Source organism: Portunus trituberculatus, chromosome 41 (genome assembly GCF_017591435.1).
Source record: "Portunus trituberculatus isolate SZX2019 chromosome 41, ASM1759143v1, whole genome shotgun sequence".
NCBI lineage: Eukaryota > Metazoa > Arthropoda > Malacostraca > Decapoda > Portunidae > Portunus > Portunus trituberculatus.
The window spans coordinates 11,702,428-11,723,251 of record NC_059295.1 but is presented as its reverse complement, the minus strand read 5'-3'; the positions used below and the strand labels follow the sequence as shown (position 1 = coordinate 11,723,251).

The 20,824-nt window shown below is 36.8% G+C and overlaps 1 protein-coding gene across 4 annotated transcripts in view; it reads left to right on the top strand.

Annotated features, from left to right (window-relative positions):
- Positions 1-20,824, top strand: part of LOC123516504 (E3 ubiquitin-protein ligase HERC2-like) — a 456,561-nt gene that overhangs the window by 308,891 nt on the left and 126,846 nt on the right. For all 4 annotated transcript variants that reach the window (XM_045275907.1, XM_045275905.1, XM_045275904.1 and 1 more), the window contains 9 exons: positions 6,786-6,978; positions 7,292-7,432; positions 8,478-8,582; positions 8,914-9,113; positions 11,479-11,676; positions 12,547-12,702; positions 13,696-13,917; positions 14,878-15,039; positions 16,279-16,542. In XM_045275907.1, the coding sequence (XP_045131842.1) occupies positions 6,786-6,978; positions 7,292-7,432; positions 8,478-8,582; positions 8,914-9,113; positions 11,479-11,676; positions 12,547-12,702; positions 13,696-13,917; positions 14,878-15,039; positions 16,279-16,542 (1,641 nt within the window). The remainder of the gene's footprint in view (positions 1-6,785; positions 6,979-7,291; positions 7,433-8,477; positions 8,583-8,913; positions 9,114-11,478; positions 11,677-12,546; positions 12,703-13,695; positions 13,918-14,877; positions 15,040-16,278; positions 16,543-20,824) is intronic.

Here is a 20,824-nt window from a genome sequence, read left to right as displayed (position 1 = left end):
GTAATACACAAATAGGTAAATACAAATAGGTAAATACACACACACACACACACAGGAAAGGCATCTGAATCACTAAACTACAGACCAGTGTCACTTACAAGTGTTGTAGGGAAGTTATGTGAAATAATTATCAAAGAAAAGTGGGTTAAATTTCTAGAAGAGGAGCAAGTCATATCGAACAGACAATTTGGGTTCAGGACAGGGCGGTCATGTGTATCAAATTTAATAAGCTTCTACTCCTGAGTTATTGCTGGACTTGAAAACAGAAATTGATGGGTAGACACAGTATACCTGGACATTAAAAAGGCATTTGATAAAGTCCCTCACGGAAGACTTCTTTGGTAACAAGAGATCATCGGAGGACTGCGTGGAACCTTACTCGAATGGACAAGAGATTATTTGAAAGATAGGGAAATGAGAACTGTGATCAGAGATACATACTCATCTTGGAGTAAAGTAACTAGCGGAGTGCCACAAGGGTTTAGGAGAAGAACAGTAGCCGTCTACCACAGCAGCAATAGAGTGGTCGGAAAGGAAACTTGAGATAAAGTTGCAGAGAGAAGGATAGAAGCTGTAGGAGGGCAGTTTTGAAATCAAAGCTTTGTGCCAGACTCTCTCAAAAGCTTTTGATATGTCTAACGCAACAGCAAAAGTTTCATCGAAATATCTAAAATAGGATGACCAAGACTCAGTAAGGAAAGCCAGAAGATCACCAGTAGAGCAACCTTGACGGAAGCCATACTGGCGATCAGACAGAAGATTGTGAAGTGACAGATGTTTGAGAATCTTCCTATTCAGGATAGATTCAAAAACTTTAGACAAGCAAGAGATTAAAGCTATAAGACGGTAGTTTGAGAGGTTAGAACGGTCACCCTTTTTAGGAACAGGCTGAATGTAGGCGAATTTCCAGCAGGAAGGAAAAGTAGAAATCGATAGACAAAGTTGGAAGAGTTTGGCCATGCAAGGTGCAAGCATAGAAGCACAGTTTTTGAGAACAATAAGAGGGACCCCATCAGGTCCATAAGCCTACCGAGGGTTTAGGCTAGCAAGGGCATAGAAAACATCATTACGAAGAATTTTGATTATAGACATGAAATAGTCAGAGGGAGGAGGAGAGGGAGGGACAAGCCCAGAATCATCCAAGGTGTAGTTGTGAGCAAAGGTTTGAGAAAAGAGTTCAGCTTTAGAGACAGAAGAGATGGCAGTGGTGCCATCAGGATGAAATAGAGGAGGGAAAGATGAAGAAGTGAAGTTATTTGAGAAGTTTTTGGCTAGATGCCAGAAATCACGAGGAGAGTTTGAGTTTGAAAGATCTTGACATTTCCTATTTATGAAAGAGTGTTTGGCAAGTTGAAGAACAGACTTGGCATGGTTCCGGGCAGAGATATAAAGTGCGTGAGATTCAGGAGATGGAAGGCTGAAGTACCTTTTGTCGGCAACCTCTCTATCATGTATAGCACGAGAACAGGCTGAGTTAAACCAAGGTTTAGAAGGTTTAGGTTGAGAAAAAGAATGAGGAATGTACGCCTCCATGCCAGATACTAACACCTCTGTTATGCGTTCAGCACAAAGAGATGAGTCTCTGGCACGTAAGCAATAATTATTCCATGGAAAATCAGCATAATATCTCCTCAGGTCCCCCCAACTGGCAGAGGCAAAACGCCAGAGGCACCTTCGCTTTGGGGGATCCTGCGGAGGGATTGGAAAAATAGGACAAGATACAGAAATGAGATTGTGATCAGAGGAGCCCAACGGAGATGAAAGGGTGACAGCATAAGCAGAATGATTAGAGGTGAGGAAGAGATCAAGAATGTTGGGCGTGTCTCCAAGACGGTCAGGAATACGAGTAGGGTGTTGCACCAGTTGCTCTAGGTCATGGAGGATAGCAAAGTTGAAGGTTAGTTCACCAGGGTGGTCAGTGAAGGGAGAGGAAAGCCAAAACTGGTGGTGAACATTGAAATTTCCAAGAATGGAAATCTCAGCGAAAGGGTAGAGGGACAGAATGTGCTCCACTTTAGTAGTTAAGTAGTCGAAGAAATTACTATAGTCAGAAGAGTTAGGGGAGAGATAAACAGCACAGATGAATTTAGTTTGAGAGTGACTGTTAAGTCGTAGCCAGATGGTGGAAAATTCGGAAGCCTCAAGAGCGTGGGCACGAGAGCAAGTTAAGTCGTTGCGTACATAGACGCAACATCCAGCTTTGGAATGAAAATGAGAATAGAGAAAGTAGGAGGGAACAGAGAAGGGGCTACTGTCATTTGCCTCAGACAGCTGTGTTTCGGTGAGGAAAAGAAGATGAGGTTTAGTAGAGGAGAGGTGGTGTTCCACAGTTTGAAAATTAGATCTAAGACCGCGAATGTTGCAGAAGTTAATGTAGAAAAAGTTGAGGAAGGTGTCAAGGCATTTGTGGTCTTCAACAGGAGAGGTGTCCGACCTGGGGACATTTTTGGTCCCCTCCCCAGAGGAGGACTCCGAGGCGTTGTTTATTTTGGGTGCCATTTTTCTTTTAAATTTTTATTTGGAGTGAAGGGTGTATGTGTGGTGAGTGCATGCAGTTTTGTGTGAAGAAGGAGAGCTGTCTTTAGAGGGTAGGCTATGACAACCCCCTTAAGTTGTGAGACACAAAAGGGAAACATTCAACAAGATCACAACTAGCTTTAATGGAAGGTTCACAGCACCTCCTGAACTAGTGCTATTAGATCTCACTGGGAGAGCTGGCCGATGATGTTGAACACAAGGATATATGAATAAAAAGAGATATGAACTTAGAGGAAAGGGAAAAGGAGAAAGTGCTAAGAAGAGAAGCTAAAGAAAAAATGAGAAAAGAATAGAGAAGAAGAATTTTTACTGGAAGGTTCTGGATATAAGACTAAAGAAGTGGTACCTATGGAAAAAAGAGGAGGTCGTGGAGGAGGCAATAAATTAAGAGTGACTTATACTAACATAGATGGTTTGATATCAAGCATATTGGAAGTTCGAGATTATTTGAAAGAGAAAAAACCGGTTGTAATGTGCATCGTTGAAACAAAACTAAGAAAAGAGATGCATGTCAACTTTAAATAGGAGGGATATAATACCTAGAGGAGGGACAGAAAGGATAAAGGGGGAGGAGGAGTGCTAATAATAGGTCGTGATAATATATATGTGGAGGATGTGCAATATGGTGAGGACAAAGTGGAAGTAATGGCATTAACAATCAGAAAAGAAGATTTGATAAAAAGAAAAATGATAGTTACATATGTTCCACCAAAGATCAGAAGAACATCAAGATATGTAGAGAGGTGATAAAGTGCCTAGATAACATGATAAGAAAAGATAGAATACTCTTAGTTGGAGACTTTAACTGTAAAAAATAAACTGGAGAGAGATAGAAGTAATGGATAATGCTGGGCAGTGGAGCAAGAATGTGTTACAGTTGACTATTGTTAATACAATGGACCAGTGGGTGGAGGAATCAACAAGGTACAGGGGAAGAAGAACCATCGTTGCTTGACCTAGTTTTCACAAAGAAACTAGAGCCCCCTCCAATCATACAATACCTTAGTCCAATGGGGAAAAGTGATCATGTGACATTAGAGATGCAAATGCAGGAGGAAGATGAGATAAGATACAGAGAGGACTCTAAAGGAGAGAGATTAAATTATGCAAGAGCAGATTTTGAAAAATTAAGGATTTATTTTGCTAATATTGAGTGGAGTAATATTATGTGCAGAAAGACTGTACAAAAGAAATATGATATATTCCTACAGAAATACAATGAAGGAGTAAAAAAGTTTGTTCCTGTTTATAAAGTTCAGAAAAAAATACATGCTTGGTACAATGCTAGATGCATACAAGCAAAAAAGGCAAAAGATAAAGTGTGGGAAATGACTATAACAGATGGCAGTAAAAAGATACTGGAAATGAATATATTAGAGTAAGGAGAGAGGAAGAAAGAAATTTTGAGAAAGATGTAGTGGATAAAAGCAAAGATGAACCCAAACTTTTCTACAAGTTTATAAACAGCAAAACAAAGAATAAGGAAACAATTGAAAAATAATTAAAGAAGGGAAGACATACCAAACAGAGAAGGAAATGTGTGAATGAGAGCTTCAAAATGGTATTCACTGCAGAAGATGATTTCACTGAACCTAGTAGGGCATTGGATTGCCAAGAATTACAGGAGATTGCAGTGTACAAAGAGGATATTGGAAGATTACTGGATAAGTTGGAAGTCAGGAAAGAAATGGGGCCAGATAGTGTATCAGGCTGGGTGTTAAAAGAATGTAAAGAGCAATTACTGGATCCAATTTTGGAAATAATTACAAGTTCAATAAATGAAGGGAACGTTCTACTAGAATGGAAGAGAGCAACGTAATACAGGCAATATCCGCTTGACGAACGGATTATGTTCCTAAAAAACCATTCGTTAAGCAAATTTTCGTTAAACGAACAAATAATAACAAGTTTGACCTCTGACTTGAATTTCCATTGAGAGTAAACAAAGCGAGAGTGCATCATAGTACAGTAAAAGATTTAATGAAAGTAAAAAATATGAAGTTAAACATTTAAACAGTTTAATTTCAGACTAAATCATTATAATGTACACTAATGTATGTAAGTAACTTTATAATATTGATCTTAAATTTATGAAGGGAGGGAGAGTGAAACGTGAAAGACACTAACCAGCAACCTATGGAATGTAAAGAAAGGGCGCATCATTGTACTGCATACAAAACTTATGTACCACATTTCCACAAGGCTTTCCATTTTATCCATTGCAGAGTCACGAGTTCAGGTGGTTCTTTTATCTTGCAAGGAAGATACAGTCTCACCAGCCTTCTTAATAGAGTCTGCTGACTTGAAAATAGTAGAGACAGTAGATGGAGTCAAGCCATGGTGGCGAGCAAGGCTATTAGTTTTCTCACCTCTCTCGTGTCTGTGAATAATATCCAGCTTCACTTCAAGAGTAAGAGACTTCCTGGTCTTCGTAGTAACGCTAGGTGACATTGCAGGGCGTTTGGTGGCATGTTGAGCTAATGAGGACGAGCTGCTGATGACGCTGTTATTGTTTTGAACTAAGGGGAGTGAGTGGTGCACGTTTTGTCTACGAGAGGTGCTGGTGTATTCAAAAGCCTGTCAGCTTGCGTGATACGGCGGGGCTTTCAAACTCTGAAAAAATTACCTGGATAAGATTTCGTTAAAGCGAGTTTGGTGTTCGTTAAACAAGCAGATAGTAGTAAAAGGAAATGTTCGTTGTAGCGAAATTTTGTTAAGCGTAGGTTGCCTGTACCGATATTTAAAGGATGAAAGGCAATTGAACCACTAAACTACACACCAGTGTCACTTACAAGTGTTGTAGAGAAGTTATGTGAAATAATTATCAAAGAAAAGTGGGTTAAATTTCTAGAAGAGGAGGAAGTCATATCGAACAGACAATTTGGGTTCAGGACAGGGCAGTTATGTGTATCAAACTTATTAAGCTTCTACCCGATAGTTATTGCAGGACTTGAAAACAGATGGATGGGTAGACACAGTAAATCTGGACATTAAAAATGCCTTTGATTAAGTCCCTCACAGAAGACTACTTTGGAAACTAGAGAACATAGGAGGACTACGTGGAACCATGCTCAAATAAACAAGAGATTATTTGAAGGATAGGGAAATGAGAACTATGATCAGAGATACCTACTCATCTTGGGGTAAAGTAACTAGCAGAGTGCCACAAGGGTCAGTGTTAGCTCCCATTATGTTTCAAGTTTATGTAAACGACATTCACATTGGGACAAAGTTATATAAATTTATTTGCTGATGATGCAAAGTTGCTAAGAGTTATCAAAACCAGAGAGAACTGTCTGCTGTTGCAGGAAGATTTAAACAAGATATATGAATTGAGCAAGAAGTGGAAATTGGAGTTTAATGCCAAGAAATGCCACATAATGGAACTAGGAAAGAGTAAGAGAAGACCAGCATGGAACTATTTGATGGGGAGGAGCAAATAATGAAGACTAAAGAGGAAAAAGATCTTAGAGTGATCATAGAAGAAAATCTGACCCCTGATAAACACATAAGCAAGATATTTGGACTGTCATATAAGATGTTGACTAATATAAGAGTGGCATTTCATTACATGGATAAAGATATGATGAAAAAAATCATCACAAGCATGATATGCCCAAGGCTGGAATGTGCAGCAGTGGTATGGTCTCAGCTCTAAAAAGGATATAAGAAAATTGGAAAGTATACAGAAGATTGCTACTAAGATGGTGCCGGAATTAAAGGACTTCACATATAAAGAAGAACTGAAGGAAATGGGACTGCCAACCTTACAAGATAGAAGAGAACGTAGGGACCTAATAACAATATATAAGATAGTAAATTATATTGAAAAAATAGATATAGAAGATCTGGTGCTGTTGACAGAAGAAGATGGAAGGATAGGAGGACATGAAAAGAAGATCAGGAAAAGGCAGTGTATGAAGGATATTGTAAAATACAGTTTTCCACATAGAACAGTGGAAAAATGGAATGCATTGGATAATGGAATTGTTACAGCATATAGATAAATGGAGATATGGAGACAGGACATTTTGAGCCAACTCGAGCCCTGTACAATACAACTAGGTAAATGCACACATGCATGTAATCTATATACTACAATATACAAAGCAAATGTGTGTCTCCTTATCTATCTTGAAATCTCTATTAATATCACAGTTTTGTTGTTCATAACAAGAAAATAAAACTCCCAGATACTCTTCTTACTGTTTTGTTCATGTACACTCCACTGATAAATTTATCCCCAGGTTGATTGGCATCGCAAAGGAGGCACCTACTGGGTACGCTATATTCACATTGAGCTGTTGGATCAGTCTCCACCTCCCCTTTCCTCTAACGGGCCCATCCGTGTTGGAGACAAAGTGAGAGTGAAGAGCTCAGTAGTAACTCCGAAGTATAAGTGGGGATCTGTAAACCATCGCAACATTGGTGTGGTTACAAGTAAGTAAAGGATAGCATATGTAAGAAGAATAACAAGGTCTCATCAAATAGCATGGTATCTGCCCTTTCAAAAATATGAAAAACAGTGACAATGATGACAAAGGTAGTTAACAGTGCCATTTATAGTGATGTTCTTAAAGTTTGTTATTAAAAAGAAGTTAGTTATTTTTTATCAATATGTTACAGTTTGTTAGAGTTGATAAATGCTGGTAATCAGTAAATTCTCTGTGTTGCTCATATTGTCATCTAGTGACTGCAATAATACAAGTTAAACCTAAACCTTATTTATGATAACCACACTCTCCCTCACCAGGTGTGAGCACCAATGGTCAAGACCTCATTGTGGATTTCCCTCAGCAGCCTAACTGGCAGGGACTAGTGAGTGAGATGGAGGTTGTCCCATCCTGTCATCTTAGTGTAACATGTGATGGTTGTGGAGTGTCACCTATCACTGGTAAGCTCCTATCTGTATTATGAATTAACAGATAATGTATGATGCATTATGTATGCATTTCTACACATGCAAAGCCCTGTTTTGAGAATCATACAAATGAGCTAGAAGTTACATAGTAAGACACACATTTTCTCAGGATTACAGGAAGAAATAGTATTCACAAAGTCCACATGAATGTAAAGAGAATAAGATTTAACTCAGTTTTGTAAGAATTACAAATAGGTAAATACACATGCACAAACAAAAAAAATGTTAAGGAGCAGTACATACTTTTACAGAAATCAATAAAACTTTGGTTATTTTTAAGAATAACACCAGCAGCAGATATATGATTGGATAGAGTCTGGCACAAAGCTTTAATTACCAAAACATCTTTCTCCCTGCAACTTGATCTGAAATTTCCTCTTTAACCATTCTATTACTGCTTTGAAATTTCCTCTCTAACCATTCTATTACTGCTATAGAAGACAGTCACTGTTCTCTTAAATATATTAACAGTAGTGTTCCTCTGGGTTCTATCCTGTCACCCATTCTCTTCCATTCTTCATTATTGGTCTCTTAAACCAAACTTCTTATCCTGTCCACTCCTATGCTGATGATACTACCCTGCAATTTTCCACATCTTATCTTAGGTAATCAACTCTTCAGGAAGTAAACAGATCACATAGGAAAGCCACAGAATGCTTGATTTCTGATCTCTGAAATTTCTGATTGGGCAGAGCAAACTTAGTATTGTTCAATGCCTCAAAAATTCAATTCTTTCATCTATCAACTTGACTACTAGACAACTATCCCGTCTTTTCCAATGACACTCAACTGTCACCCTCCTCTACACTGAACATCCTCTGTCTCTCCTCTACTTATACATCTGAACTGGAAATTTTGGATTGCTTTAAGATTGTTTAGGTTAGGTAGTAGGGTGCTGAAAGGAGTGTAAAATTTTTATGTGAAAAGTAGAGCATGTTTTCAAGAGTGAAGTTGCAGAAGTGAATAGAGTAATAATGATGAGGATGATTATTAATGCTCTCATATGTTATCATTGCAGGAGCAAGAATGAAATGTAAAGTATGTGATAATTTTGACTATTGTGAGGAATGTTATCAGACCAAAAGAAGCCATCGACACTTGTTCAACAGAATAGCTGAACCAGGTTAGTGACTTTTACTGATAGTTCATCCTTAATGTTTAGTTAATTTCATTAGCTTATTATATCAGTCTAATTTCTGATATATTAATGATTCAGAAATTGCAATATCTTTTCTTTGTTCTTTTAGATTTGAAGTTTTGAACTATAAATGTTGATATTATGACAAATTTTTGCTTTGCTTTTTCTGTTAATGAATTTTCCTATGATTTTCGAAGCAATGCGATGAATTTCTAAGTCTGTGGATATTATGGAGATAAATGTGTCCCTTTCCTAGTAATGGTAATTATAAGGTCCATTAAGCTGAAGAAAGGAATTTTTTCCTTTTCTGCTGCAGGAAGTGCTGCTGTCTATGCAGGCCCTCCAGGGCGTGGACGGTTCCGCAAAAAGGAAGGTATGTTAGGAGGATCAGATGGCACAGTGGAGGACTGGCACCGTTGTGTACGAAATCTTAGTGTGTCCTCCAGAGAAAATTGGGCCCACAGACTCATTGATGGAACAGGGAGCTACTGGCAGAGCTGTGGACAAGAGGGAAAGGTAGGGAGAATTATTATTGTAATTATACTCTATCTCATGGTCAAGCTTTACACCATTAAAAAGAAAATCATTATGCCCTGAAAATATTGAGAAATAAAGGATGATTTATAATTGAAGGTATTACACTTGCTTACCTAATTTCATTTCACATGATTGACATTTTAAATCTGAAATAAATCCATGCATAAAGAATAGGTTATTCACTATGTATCACACTTTCACTATTCTGATTTCTTTCTTCACTTTCTATTTCTCTTACATGGATTTACTCTTGTCTTTATCATATCTACTGCAATACAGTGTTAGCCAATAAAATGCTACTTCTTTTACATTTTAGGATATAGTAAATGTTTAATGTGGAACCAAAGATAATGATTCACCTTAGTGTTCATTTTCTTGGTTTGATGAATAATGTTTTTGGGATGTCACTGGTGCTAAGATGATGGAAATCATGCTTTTATGAAGATATTAGTGAGGGATATTGCTGAAATTGTAAATTGAATATATATGTTCAGAAAGAGAGGAGGAAATTAGACTTTTAGATCAGAAGCTTAACAAAAGAGCAGTGATAAAGAAGTGTAACTGGAACTTCGTAAATGAAAATGTATTAAGTGTGTTTAAATAACAAAAAGAAAAGGCACCAGTTGGTTGGTAAAGAAGCAGTAGAAATAAAGAAAGAAGAATACATGGAGGACATGAGTAGTCACAAGGACATGCGAAGATGATACAGAAGAATGCTCTTGAGTTTAAAAAAATAAAAAGACAAGAGACAAGAGGATGAAGTATCAGTGATGAAAATAAAAAAAAATATTAAGAATGTTCAGAAATTATTATACATGCCTGAATACAATATGTAGGTGCTTCTACTATTATTCAGTTCAAGAACATGATTTATAAAGTCAAACAAATTAATTTGTTTAGCCAAACATAAGAGCCTCATGTGACTGCTTGAGCACTCGGAGTTCCACCTAGAGAGTTGAAATGTCTTAGCCTTATTATTTTCTATAAATTCTATATTGGAGAAATTTCTGGTGAATTATCTGGCCCTTGTTTTATATTGTCATCTTTACACCTATCTAGTCATTTCTTGATAATGGTGCTCCATCTTGCTGGAAAATATTGGCATTGGTCATTTCAAATGATGACTTAATGATCCATGAACAGTTTCCTCAGTAGTAATAGTGTTTTTAGAGACCACAACAATATAACCAAGATCTTGAAAAGTAAAACATCTCCAAATTATTAAGTTTTGAGGGGGTTTTGTATTTTTTTTATTTATTTATTTTTTATTTATTTATTTATTTATTTATTTATTTTATTTTATTTATTATTTATTTATTTATTTATTTTATTTATTTATTTATTATTTTTTTTTTTTTTTTTGTGCATCAGGTCTCAGGTAGACTGAAACCATATTAATTTTCAGTTATTGCTCTACTTAATACTAATGTTAATAATTTTTAATGCAGGCTGCTAACAGAATCTCATTTCTGCATTAGCAGCAATCTGAATGTATTTGAAATTCCACCAGATTTTCCTCATATATTGCATTTACAAAAAACTATACAGTAAGCCCCTGCATTTAGCAAATTAATTAGTCTGGTGAAAGTACCACCAAATGCAAATTTTGCCAAGCACAAGTTCTTTATACCATATAAATTGCTTAAAAAAATGTCTCAATCAGTATTTGGTCATTGCCAAAGTCCCTCTTTTGATCCCTAAAATGCCATCTTTCCAGCTGAAATAAAATCTTTTGCCTTCACATATTAGAACACGTACAAAACAGACCAATAAACAATAAATAAAGCTAATAAGACATAATATAAAGGCTGTAACTCGTTTTTCCACCCGTTTCCTTCGCCCACTTTTGTCCTTACCGTCACCACCATTGTCCTTACCCCCACTGGTACCACCTGTTGTACTGGTGGAGGCCATGTTGGTGGTAAATTGCCAGAATTCATTCCCACACTAGCAGAACAGAGGGTAGCACAAACAAAATGGCTGAAGGGGACTCTCAACTGCGTTCTGATAGGTTTAGAGAGAGATCTGACGTCACCAGGGAGCCGCGTGGTTCGCCGGGCAGCTGCCAGGGGACCGCCAAGTTTAAATTCAAATCGCCAAGCGTGCACTCGGTGGTCCATGGCCATCCTACTGCCAAAAGTGAATTTCACCAAGCTTAGATTTGCCAAGTGCGGGGGACTTACTGTAGAAAATTTGAAATTATATTTTCCATGCCCTTGGCCACATTTTATATAAGATAGTATGATGAGTGAAAATACACATCAAGACAGATATGAAATTAGTCATGTGTCTCTTTCTACTCTTAGGTGGTTCAAGTAAAAATTTATGGTTATCTTATTTGCAGCATTGGATCCGACTAGAGATGCAACCCAACATAGCAGTGGAGTGGCTACGGTTATTGGTTGACCCTGCTGACAGTTCCTATATGCCCACCCATCTAGTTGTGAGTGGAGGTGACTCCCTTGCCAAAATGAAGGAGCTCAACATGGTCAGAATCACTCCATCAGACACTTGGGTCACCTTACTGCGCAGCATCAAGGAGGTGAGTGCATCCTAGTCCTTTTCAAATATCATGATTTTCCCTGAGCTAGTTACATGTATATTTATGTATATTTTTATTGCTTATAGTATTTAACAAATCAACTTCATTGCTTGAGGAGGTGCAGTGATAAGGATAAAATGTTGTTATGGATAAGGAAACGGATGCAAATGTTAATTTAAATAGACTAAGCAAGAGAAATGTTGGGAGGGGCAGAAATTAGGATGTAGATTGCTTGTAATGAAGGGAGAGAAAAGATTGTATGAGAGAATGAAAGAAGAAATTATGAAATGTATAATACTAATGGAAAGACACCAAATGGAAAGGATAACATGTGTTAAATGAGTGGAATGTTTAAAGAGATATTTTTGGGAAAAGAAAGAGTGGATGTGTATGAATATACAAAAATGAAACACACCTCTGTAACCTCCATATGGAGGAGGTTCACTTAAATCTGGTGTGATCAGCTGATCAAGTCTGAAATAAAAGAGAGGATAGTTGTAGTGTGATGCAGAAGGATTATAACAGTTTTGCTGTTTTACTGGCCCATATTTGGAGCAATTTAGTATTACATGCAACTGACAGTGATGTTTAAGGGCTCTGATGGATGTTAAATCATTTGTTCATTGGGAATATATACATGTGTATTTACTTAGTTGTATCATACATGAAAGTTAATGTAAGTGTGTTTGTGCATCTGGATGCCTTGCCTTGTTTGTCTCCATTGCAGAGATCAGCTTAGTGTATAGGTCAAAAGTAATTCACCAACAAGCCTCTTGTTTACAAAGCTCATTATATAAGTATAAAAGCTGTTTTATGTATATATATGAATTTACTTGTTTAGTTGTTAGGTATAATGCTATTTTACTTCAGTGCCTCAAGTACATTGAAATCAGCATCAAACAGTGCAAGAGTGGAGGCATAGACTGCCGAGTGCATGGCTTGGCAGTAATGGGAAAGATTGTGGATGACTTTGGTGATCCAGCCTCATCTGTTTCCTTTTTAGCTTCAGACAATGAGGATGTGGAGGTAAGCAGTGCATGCTTATACTGTCAAGCATGATATTTTGCTGTAGTTTTTATTTATATGTCCACCAAATGGGCTGTATAACAGAAAATTAATCTCTAAAGTTACTTACTACTCTTGGAATCATTAGAATATAGACCATTCACTATGATTAGCTGATTATGATTAACCTGCTGTTATAACCACAGTTTGTAAGAGATTATGAAGAAACAAGTCTGCTTGCTATAAAGGAATTAGTAATTTCCTGAACACAGGGTTGAGTTTATGGTGAGACAGATTGCAGGAAGCTTCCAGGAACTATGCCTATAAGGGAATTATTGTATCTTAAGCAGATAGCAGATCTGTAAATCAGATCTTTGACATAAGAATGAAGACAAATAAAAGTGTTGATGGAAAAGAAGAATTCATACAGTTCTCATAAAAAAGAAACCACATGGTCTGATAGACTGGGAGGAAATGTATGTCCTGTAGATATGAATAGTGAATGGATAGTTAATGGCTGGAGTGAAAGCATGCTACAAGCTTCAGATTCCTTTGTTGTCCATTGTCCATTAAACTTTTTTAACTTGTCTTCCTGTGTTTTAATGGTGGTAGTGTGTATATTTTATATATATGTATATAGATCATATTCTTAGAAATTGATATTGTCTTAAGTATGTTTCATTAAATGTGTATTTTTTTTTATACATTACAGTATGTAAAACAAAAATTATATGAGTTTCCTTTTGGGCTTGGTACTTATGAACTGATTTCCTATTTTAGTATGTCATCTTAAACAAAAACAGCTTTGATGCTACTTTTTTTGTAAGCATTACAAGGTACTAGACTTGCTGCAGTGCTTTAAATAGAAAAAAAGAGTCTACATATGATAATGATACATAAATTTTAAATTTAGTTACACAGATGTTTTTGAAAACCACAACTCATGCTTAGGTTGGCATCTGTGTATATTCTGAATGAAACTTATAACTAATGGTGTATATTATTACTTTACAGGATGAAATAACAGATATGTCCAGAAAGAGTCTGACCTCCATCATGAGTTTTGAAGGAGAACCCAAAGTGTTGGTGTGGGGTCTCAATGATAAAGACCAGTTAGGAGGCCTTAAAGGTTCCAAGGTGAAGATGCCAGTGCTTTCTGAAACACTCAGCAGTCTTCGTCCTGTTCATGTAGCTGGCGGCTCTAAATCCCTCTTTGTGGTGTCTCAGGAGGGCAAGGTAAGAAAGGGTATTTAACTATTTATTCAATTTTCCTCAACTAGAGAGGTTATGAAGTTTGAAGTGGTTCAGATACTTGCTAGTCCATTAATTTGGAAAGAATATAATTCTTTAATTTTCTTATTTGCAAAAGAAGAGAATCCATATGTATTTTCCTCATGGCTGTTGTAATCAAAAATAGTTTTTGCTTTCATCTTCACATTTGACAACACAGGAAAAGTATTTTGTATCCACATTTCTCTCTTAGATATTTCACGAATCTTTCATTACTTCTCTTAATTGTTTATATATTTTCAGGATGTCCTTTTCCCTCATTTCTCTCAGTCTTGTATGTCCAACTCATCTGCCCTTTTCCTTGCCTCTTCATTTGTTAATTTTCCTCAAAATTTCTCCTTAAAAATCAAGTTCAAGCAAAATTGTTACTGTGGATGAGAACAAAGTATTACAACTGTTTGGGATTAAGTTAGGAGTGGGGATATGTTATGTGTAACTTACTTCAGGCTTGGACAAGACAACCTCAGACCACCCGTAAAATCATCATTCAATTTTTTATAAGCTGATGTCATTGATGAGAGAATACTCCATTAACATCTAGTATATCATTTGTCATATGTTTTAAAGATTATAAGTAAAAAAGATAGGTTTTGATTGTTGGGTAGTGTATATTCACATTTCTCTCATTAAATCTGTGGTCTTCAAAAAACTAAATATAAAAAAATGCATTGTGTAGTCAGTAAAGATTGACTACCTTATAGGAGGGAACATTTTATTCTGATTGAATTAATCTTTGTTACTAAAGAAAAATTCAGTATAGGTGGATGATCTTAGTACTTTCTTATTTCTTTATTATCTATTTTGTTTTGTTTACATATTTGTATCTCATGTATATAGCTCATTCCTGATGTAAAGTTTCATAAATTTTTTTACTACTCTAAATATTTATCATTTTCATTATATCAGGTTTATGCATGTGGAGAAGGCACTGGTGGCAGGTTGGGACTTGGTCACTGCAGCAACATCCCTGTTCCCAGACAAGTCACAGCCCTCAGCCAGTATGTTGTTAAGAAGGTTGCTGTCCATTCAGGGGGACGACATGCCATGGCCCTAACAGTTGATGGCAAGGTAAGGGAGACCATCAGTACTGTCCTTTAAAGTACAGCCAGATTCTGATATGATGTTACATTTTCTTCTATTTGGTTAACCCGCTAAGAACGATGGCCACAAAATTCGCACCCTTCCATTACCGCAATTATCATAAAAAAATCAACTCTCATAAATTACTCGGAAAAAAATCTGCTGTTAGTAGACATGACAATGCATCATCCTACAAGTTTTTATTGCTCTACTCACTATGGTTGTCTCAGAATAATAACCGATAGTTGGAGAAGATTGTGGTAGCGACAACTCAGGGAGGTGCTTTTATGTGTATTCTTACATAATGTAAGGCACTGCTCATGTTTTTATGTGTTTTCACATGTTTTTCGTGTTTTCACTCATATTGGCTGATTATAGTTACGTATGTTTTTATCAGGCGTGGGTGACGATGTTGTCACAATAGCGTGGTCGGGATCTACCTCCAACCTGTGCACTTTGCGTCTTGTCCCGCCTTGTCTATCACTTTTATCACTAAACTTTAGCTTCCTCTTAGCACCAGGAGCCATAGTTGTAAATAATAGTTCCGTAAATAAGTAAATACGTAAATACGTAAATAATTATCACCGCGACACGACGCTCACGCACCTCACAGAAATTTGCGGAGACTAGCTGGCTAGAGCGGTGTGCTTCCTGGGAGCCGACAGTACTACCATAGGACTACGTCATGACCAAATATAGCAGCGCTACCAATGCTAGCGCGGTTTTTATTAGCGCTCAAAGTAGCTGCCCCATTTAAGGACTGTCGGAAGTGTGCTATGCAGCCGTATTTAAGGCCTGTCGGAGTTTTCGAGTTAATAAAAACTGGCAAAATCTGTGTAAGGGAAAGTAAGACAGGTTAGCCTTGTGTGAAACAGAAGTTAAGGGTAAAAGGCAATTTTAATTTGCAAGTGAGAGTGGAAAATCAGATTATTAAGCAAAACCTTGTAGGTGCACCATTAAGTGCAGCAGAGTATGATAGAATAGAAGAAAATCTCATCAACAGTTTGCAGTTTTAAATGAGTAGATGACAGTCACATAATTTTGTGTTACATGAAATGAATAATAATACAGTATTAGGTTTATGAATGCATCTATATATAATGCACTTTGAAAATAATTATTTTAGTTAATGAACGCTGATTATATCAGGAATCCTTTTGTTCTAAGTGTGGTAAGTAAGAATGTAACAGTAATGATTATTGTAATAATGCTACATCTTGTTTACAGGTTTTTTCATGGGGAGAAGGTGAAGATGGAAAACTCGGTCACGGGAACCGTATGAGTTACGACAAACCCAAACTCATAGAATCTCTCAAGTCCAAGCGTATCAGAGACATTGCTTGTGGAAGCTCACACTCAGCAGCCATTACTTCTAGTGGGGAGCTGTACTGCTGGGGTCTTGGAGAATATGGGCGCCTTGGCCTAGGGGACACCTCTACACAGCTCAAACCAAAGCTAGTGAAGGCTCTGTTTGGTCAAAGAGTAGTTCAGGTAACAGCACTATTTTGATTGATTTTCTTTATGTAATCACCAATTTTGAAATACAGTGATCCCTTGTTTATCGCGGTTAACCCTTACAGCGTCAGCAGATCTGAGACTTTGTGATTTCGCCAGTGCTGGCCACATCATGGATTTTTTTTTTTTTTTTTTTTTTTTTTTTTTTTGCTTAACCACTCTTAAATGATGTGAAACAAATGAAAATGACAGTCATTCCTCCCAGAACTGACTGTAAGTGGTATTAATTGGTGCGAGATATTTTGTGCTAAGGTTAGCGACTTAGCAAAGCCTTATGTGACTAGTTTATTCACTTCCTTGTTTCTCACCAGTCAATCCCCGAGTTGGACACATGCATAATATCGTTCCTGAGTTGAAAGAAAAACAACATGTCATGTTTTGCTGTTTAGGAGTGTTTGTGGCTAAAAATAGACACGAGATATTGCGAGGGAGTGTTGCCTTTTGCGGTGCAAATATTTTCCAAGTAATATGTACTTGTTTTTCCTTATAACAAAGCAATTGGAAAATTCTTATTTATGTCATACAAAGTTTTCACTACCACAATATAACAGTTACCAAAAACAACTGAAATGGTAAGAGTAAGTAATGGAAATTACGCTTTGTTCATATTAGCGGAGTTGAGGCGTCAGTTTCCCGCTACACCTAGCTGAAGGCAGCAGAAACTGCTAAAGTTCAGATATGTAATAAATAAATACAGGAAGCATTCATGTTAGCAGGGACGAGGAGGCAGCATGAGCAATGTCTACAGTGCATGATGGCAGTATAATGGTAGGTTTTGAGGACGCAATACCTCCGAAAACACGAGAAAGCTCGCCGATGTATCTCATACGTCTCTGATGCCCTGTTCGCTCAGAGTAGCCGACGTATCTCGTACGTCTCTGACGCTGTACGGGTTAATGGATACCAGAACACCCCGCAAAAGGTGAAAAACCACGAAACAGGATTTGCCCCCCTAGGAATTTTTGTGTATGTGTATGTGGGTAGCAGAATGTTTAAAATATGTAAACAGTATTTATACTTTACATATACAGTATTTTACTTAAATCTATTTAATTATAAAACCTTATACAGTAATTATACATTTACTCTCTCTCTCTCTCTCTCTCTCTCTCTCTCTCTCTCTCTCTCTCTCTCTCTCTCTCCCCTTCCCTCTCTTTCTCATACGATACATAACACTCACCCTCTTCTGCCCTCTTTTATCATATCGAAAAGTTTCACTTTTTCACTGGTAGTCATCATCTTCCTCTTCCTCTTGGGCTCACTAGAGGAAGCTTTCACAGGGGCACAGGGCTTAGGCGGCATTTTAAGGGCTTAACGAATCACTACTTAAAAAAAGTTATCGCGAACACAATGCTAAGATACAGTATGCAAGACAGTCAACAGTGTGGACGAGACTGGCAAGATACAATAACCAAAGCCCATGGAATAGAAGGTCGACCTACGAGGCGTTCAAAATTTGTCTGATATGGGCATCTGTGACTTGAGCGGGTTCACAAGTGGTCAGAGCGGGGACGTTGGTTCATTTAGCAAGCTGCTGGGTAGGTGTTCACGTGCTTCTGTCTTTCCCATTCTCTCTTTGTTCCACTCCAACATCGGTCACAATGCCGAGTTGTGCAGTGCGTGACTTTTAGTTATCAGTAGTTATTAATATGTAGTATGTAGTACGTGATAAATGAAAACCATTATTATTTTTTTTTGCTGGTAATTTTGCACCTTAAGTCTATTACATTAGTAAAAGTTTTATGCCTAGTTATTGAGAAGTAAATTTCTGGTGTCTAGTTATTGAGAGTAGAGATGTACTGATGCATCGGAATCAGTATCGAAATCGGCTGTATCGGCCCATTTTTTGGGTATCGGTATCGGCTTATTTTATGGCGATACTTCCGATACCTAAAAGGAATTTACTACTTAGTGATATATTCAATATAAGATATTGATAATACCAAATTAATATAATACGGAGTATTAAGTTTCTGTGGTGATTACTGTATGTCATAGAATACTGTTTTCTGTAGTAATAAGCCACAACCTCTAAATTGGACGTGTATGAAACGTGTATAGGCTGAACTCCGGCATCCTGTCACACAGTCGGTCATGAGTCACCACGCATACTCACTGTCTCTCAGTCAGACGCTGCTCCTCCACCCATACAAAGTTCACACAAGTGAAAAGCTTATGTTTTTTAACTAAGAATGTCAAACTTCAGATATTGAGAATCCAACAAAATGATTATATATATATATATATATATATATATATATATATATATATATATATATATATATATATATATATATATATATATATATATTTAGGCACTTTGCATTATTGTAAATAACAGCATATTCTTATTTGATTTATAATTAACATTGGTAGTGGTAGCCTTTTCCAAGATATCATACTGGAATAGGTGGAAGCTTGAATTATATATATATATATATATATATATATATATATATATATATATATATATATATATATATATATATATATATATATTAATTTTAATGCAAGTTTAATTTTTGAGTTACTTGTGTTAACCTAAGGATGTAGAAATTCCATAACTAAGAAAGTAACAATTCCGATTTGTAATTATGTGCAATGTGTATAATTTGTTGCATATTGATTATTAAGATCATAGCAATACACTAGAAATTTAGAATAAACTAAACTTTTTTCTATTTAATTGAAAAGATTAGGTGAAAGCTCATTTTTCTGAATTGGTCTTCTAATGTGTAATGAATTAATATCAAAGGATGTCAGATTCAATTAAAGAGAAACATACACAACAAAATGAGTTTCTTTTGCTAATATTTTGTGTCTTTTTTACAATTTTAATAATTTTAAAAATATTTTGATCGCCAAAATATGGTCAATAGAATTAATAATGAAAATGCACAAGACCAAATGGTCGCTAGAGGAGTAAGAAGTAAGAATTTAAAATAACTGACAAGAATCAGAAGACTGAGAAGATATTCATTCCAATTACTGAGTAAATTACCTTTGCAAATGGCTTCAAAAAGCTTCTAGAATTGCTCCTATTTCACAAACATTCTCAGAAGGACTTACAGCATCCTCCAAAACAAAGCCTCCCATCTGATAATGCTCGCCGTCCACCAACTCATCCTGGTTTCCAGTGCAGTATTCACTATAAGTAATAGTATTGGAATCAGTAGTAGTATTGGTATCAGCCAAATTAGGTGGTATCAGTATCGGTATCGGAATCGGCCAAAATTTTGGTATCGGTACATCTCTAACTGAGAGGTCCTAATTCAGTTACTTTTGTAGATATAAATTGCCTGAGTTATATATGTAACGTAAAAATGAAATAATAATAATGAAAATAATAACGAAAAAGCAACACTATATTAATATCAATAATGATAAGAGCAAAAATTTTATAATAGTAATAATAATAATAATAATAATAATAATAATTTATAATAGCAAGAGTATTGATATCATTAAATATGATAATGATACAGTGGTCAAAGAGAAAGAAAGAGAGTGCTCTGACAATTGAGAAAGAGAGAAAGAGAGAGAGAGAGAGAGAGAGAGAGAGAGAGAGAGAGAGAGAGAGAGAGAGAGAGACAGACAGACAGACCTGGCAGGTAGATAGAGGGTGTGGGGAGGTAATAGGATGCAGAGAAGCCTTCACAAAATTTGTCTCCTGTGCCAGGTAAGTATGATTTGCTCAGCGGGCAGAGGGAGAGCGTGATGTTTCCATGCAAGAAGCTCCTCTGTTGGTGAACCCGCTGACATCACTAGCCCCAGCATTTTTCCCCTTAGAGCTGCACGTAGGTTGACCTTCTATTCTATGGGCCTAGGGTACAACAAGGAAAGATGTTGGGTGAGGCTGTGATGATGTGCAGCCAATCAGCTCATGGGATAAATCCACTTGTGCTCTCATTGGTCGATCTCGCGCCGGGAAGCAATTATACGCCTTGTATGAGTGCCCGTGGGTATGTACAAAGCCTCTAAGTCAACTCATCTCTTTGTTTGGCATGCTTGGAAACCTCTCACACATCAACATGAAATGTGTTTTCCCGCAATATGGCTGTATTTTTTCATTTTTATAGCGAACCGTGAAGTGGCGGGGAAAACTTTATGTATACGAACAATATATGTACAGTGCTAAACGTACATTGTCGTCGTTATTACACACCAACTTACCGAATTACTGTACGTACAGTACAGGCAACCCCCACTTAACATTCCTAAAAACACTTCGTTAAGCGAAACTTTGTTAAGCAAACCG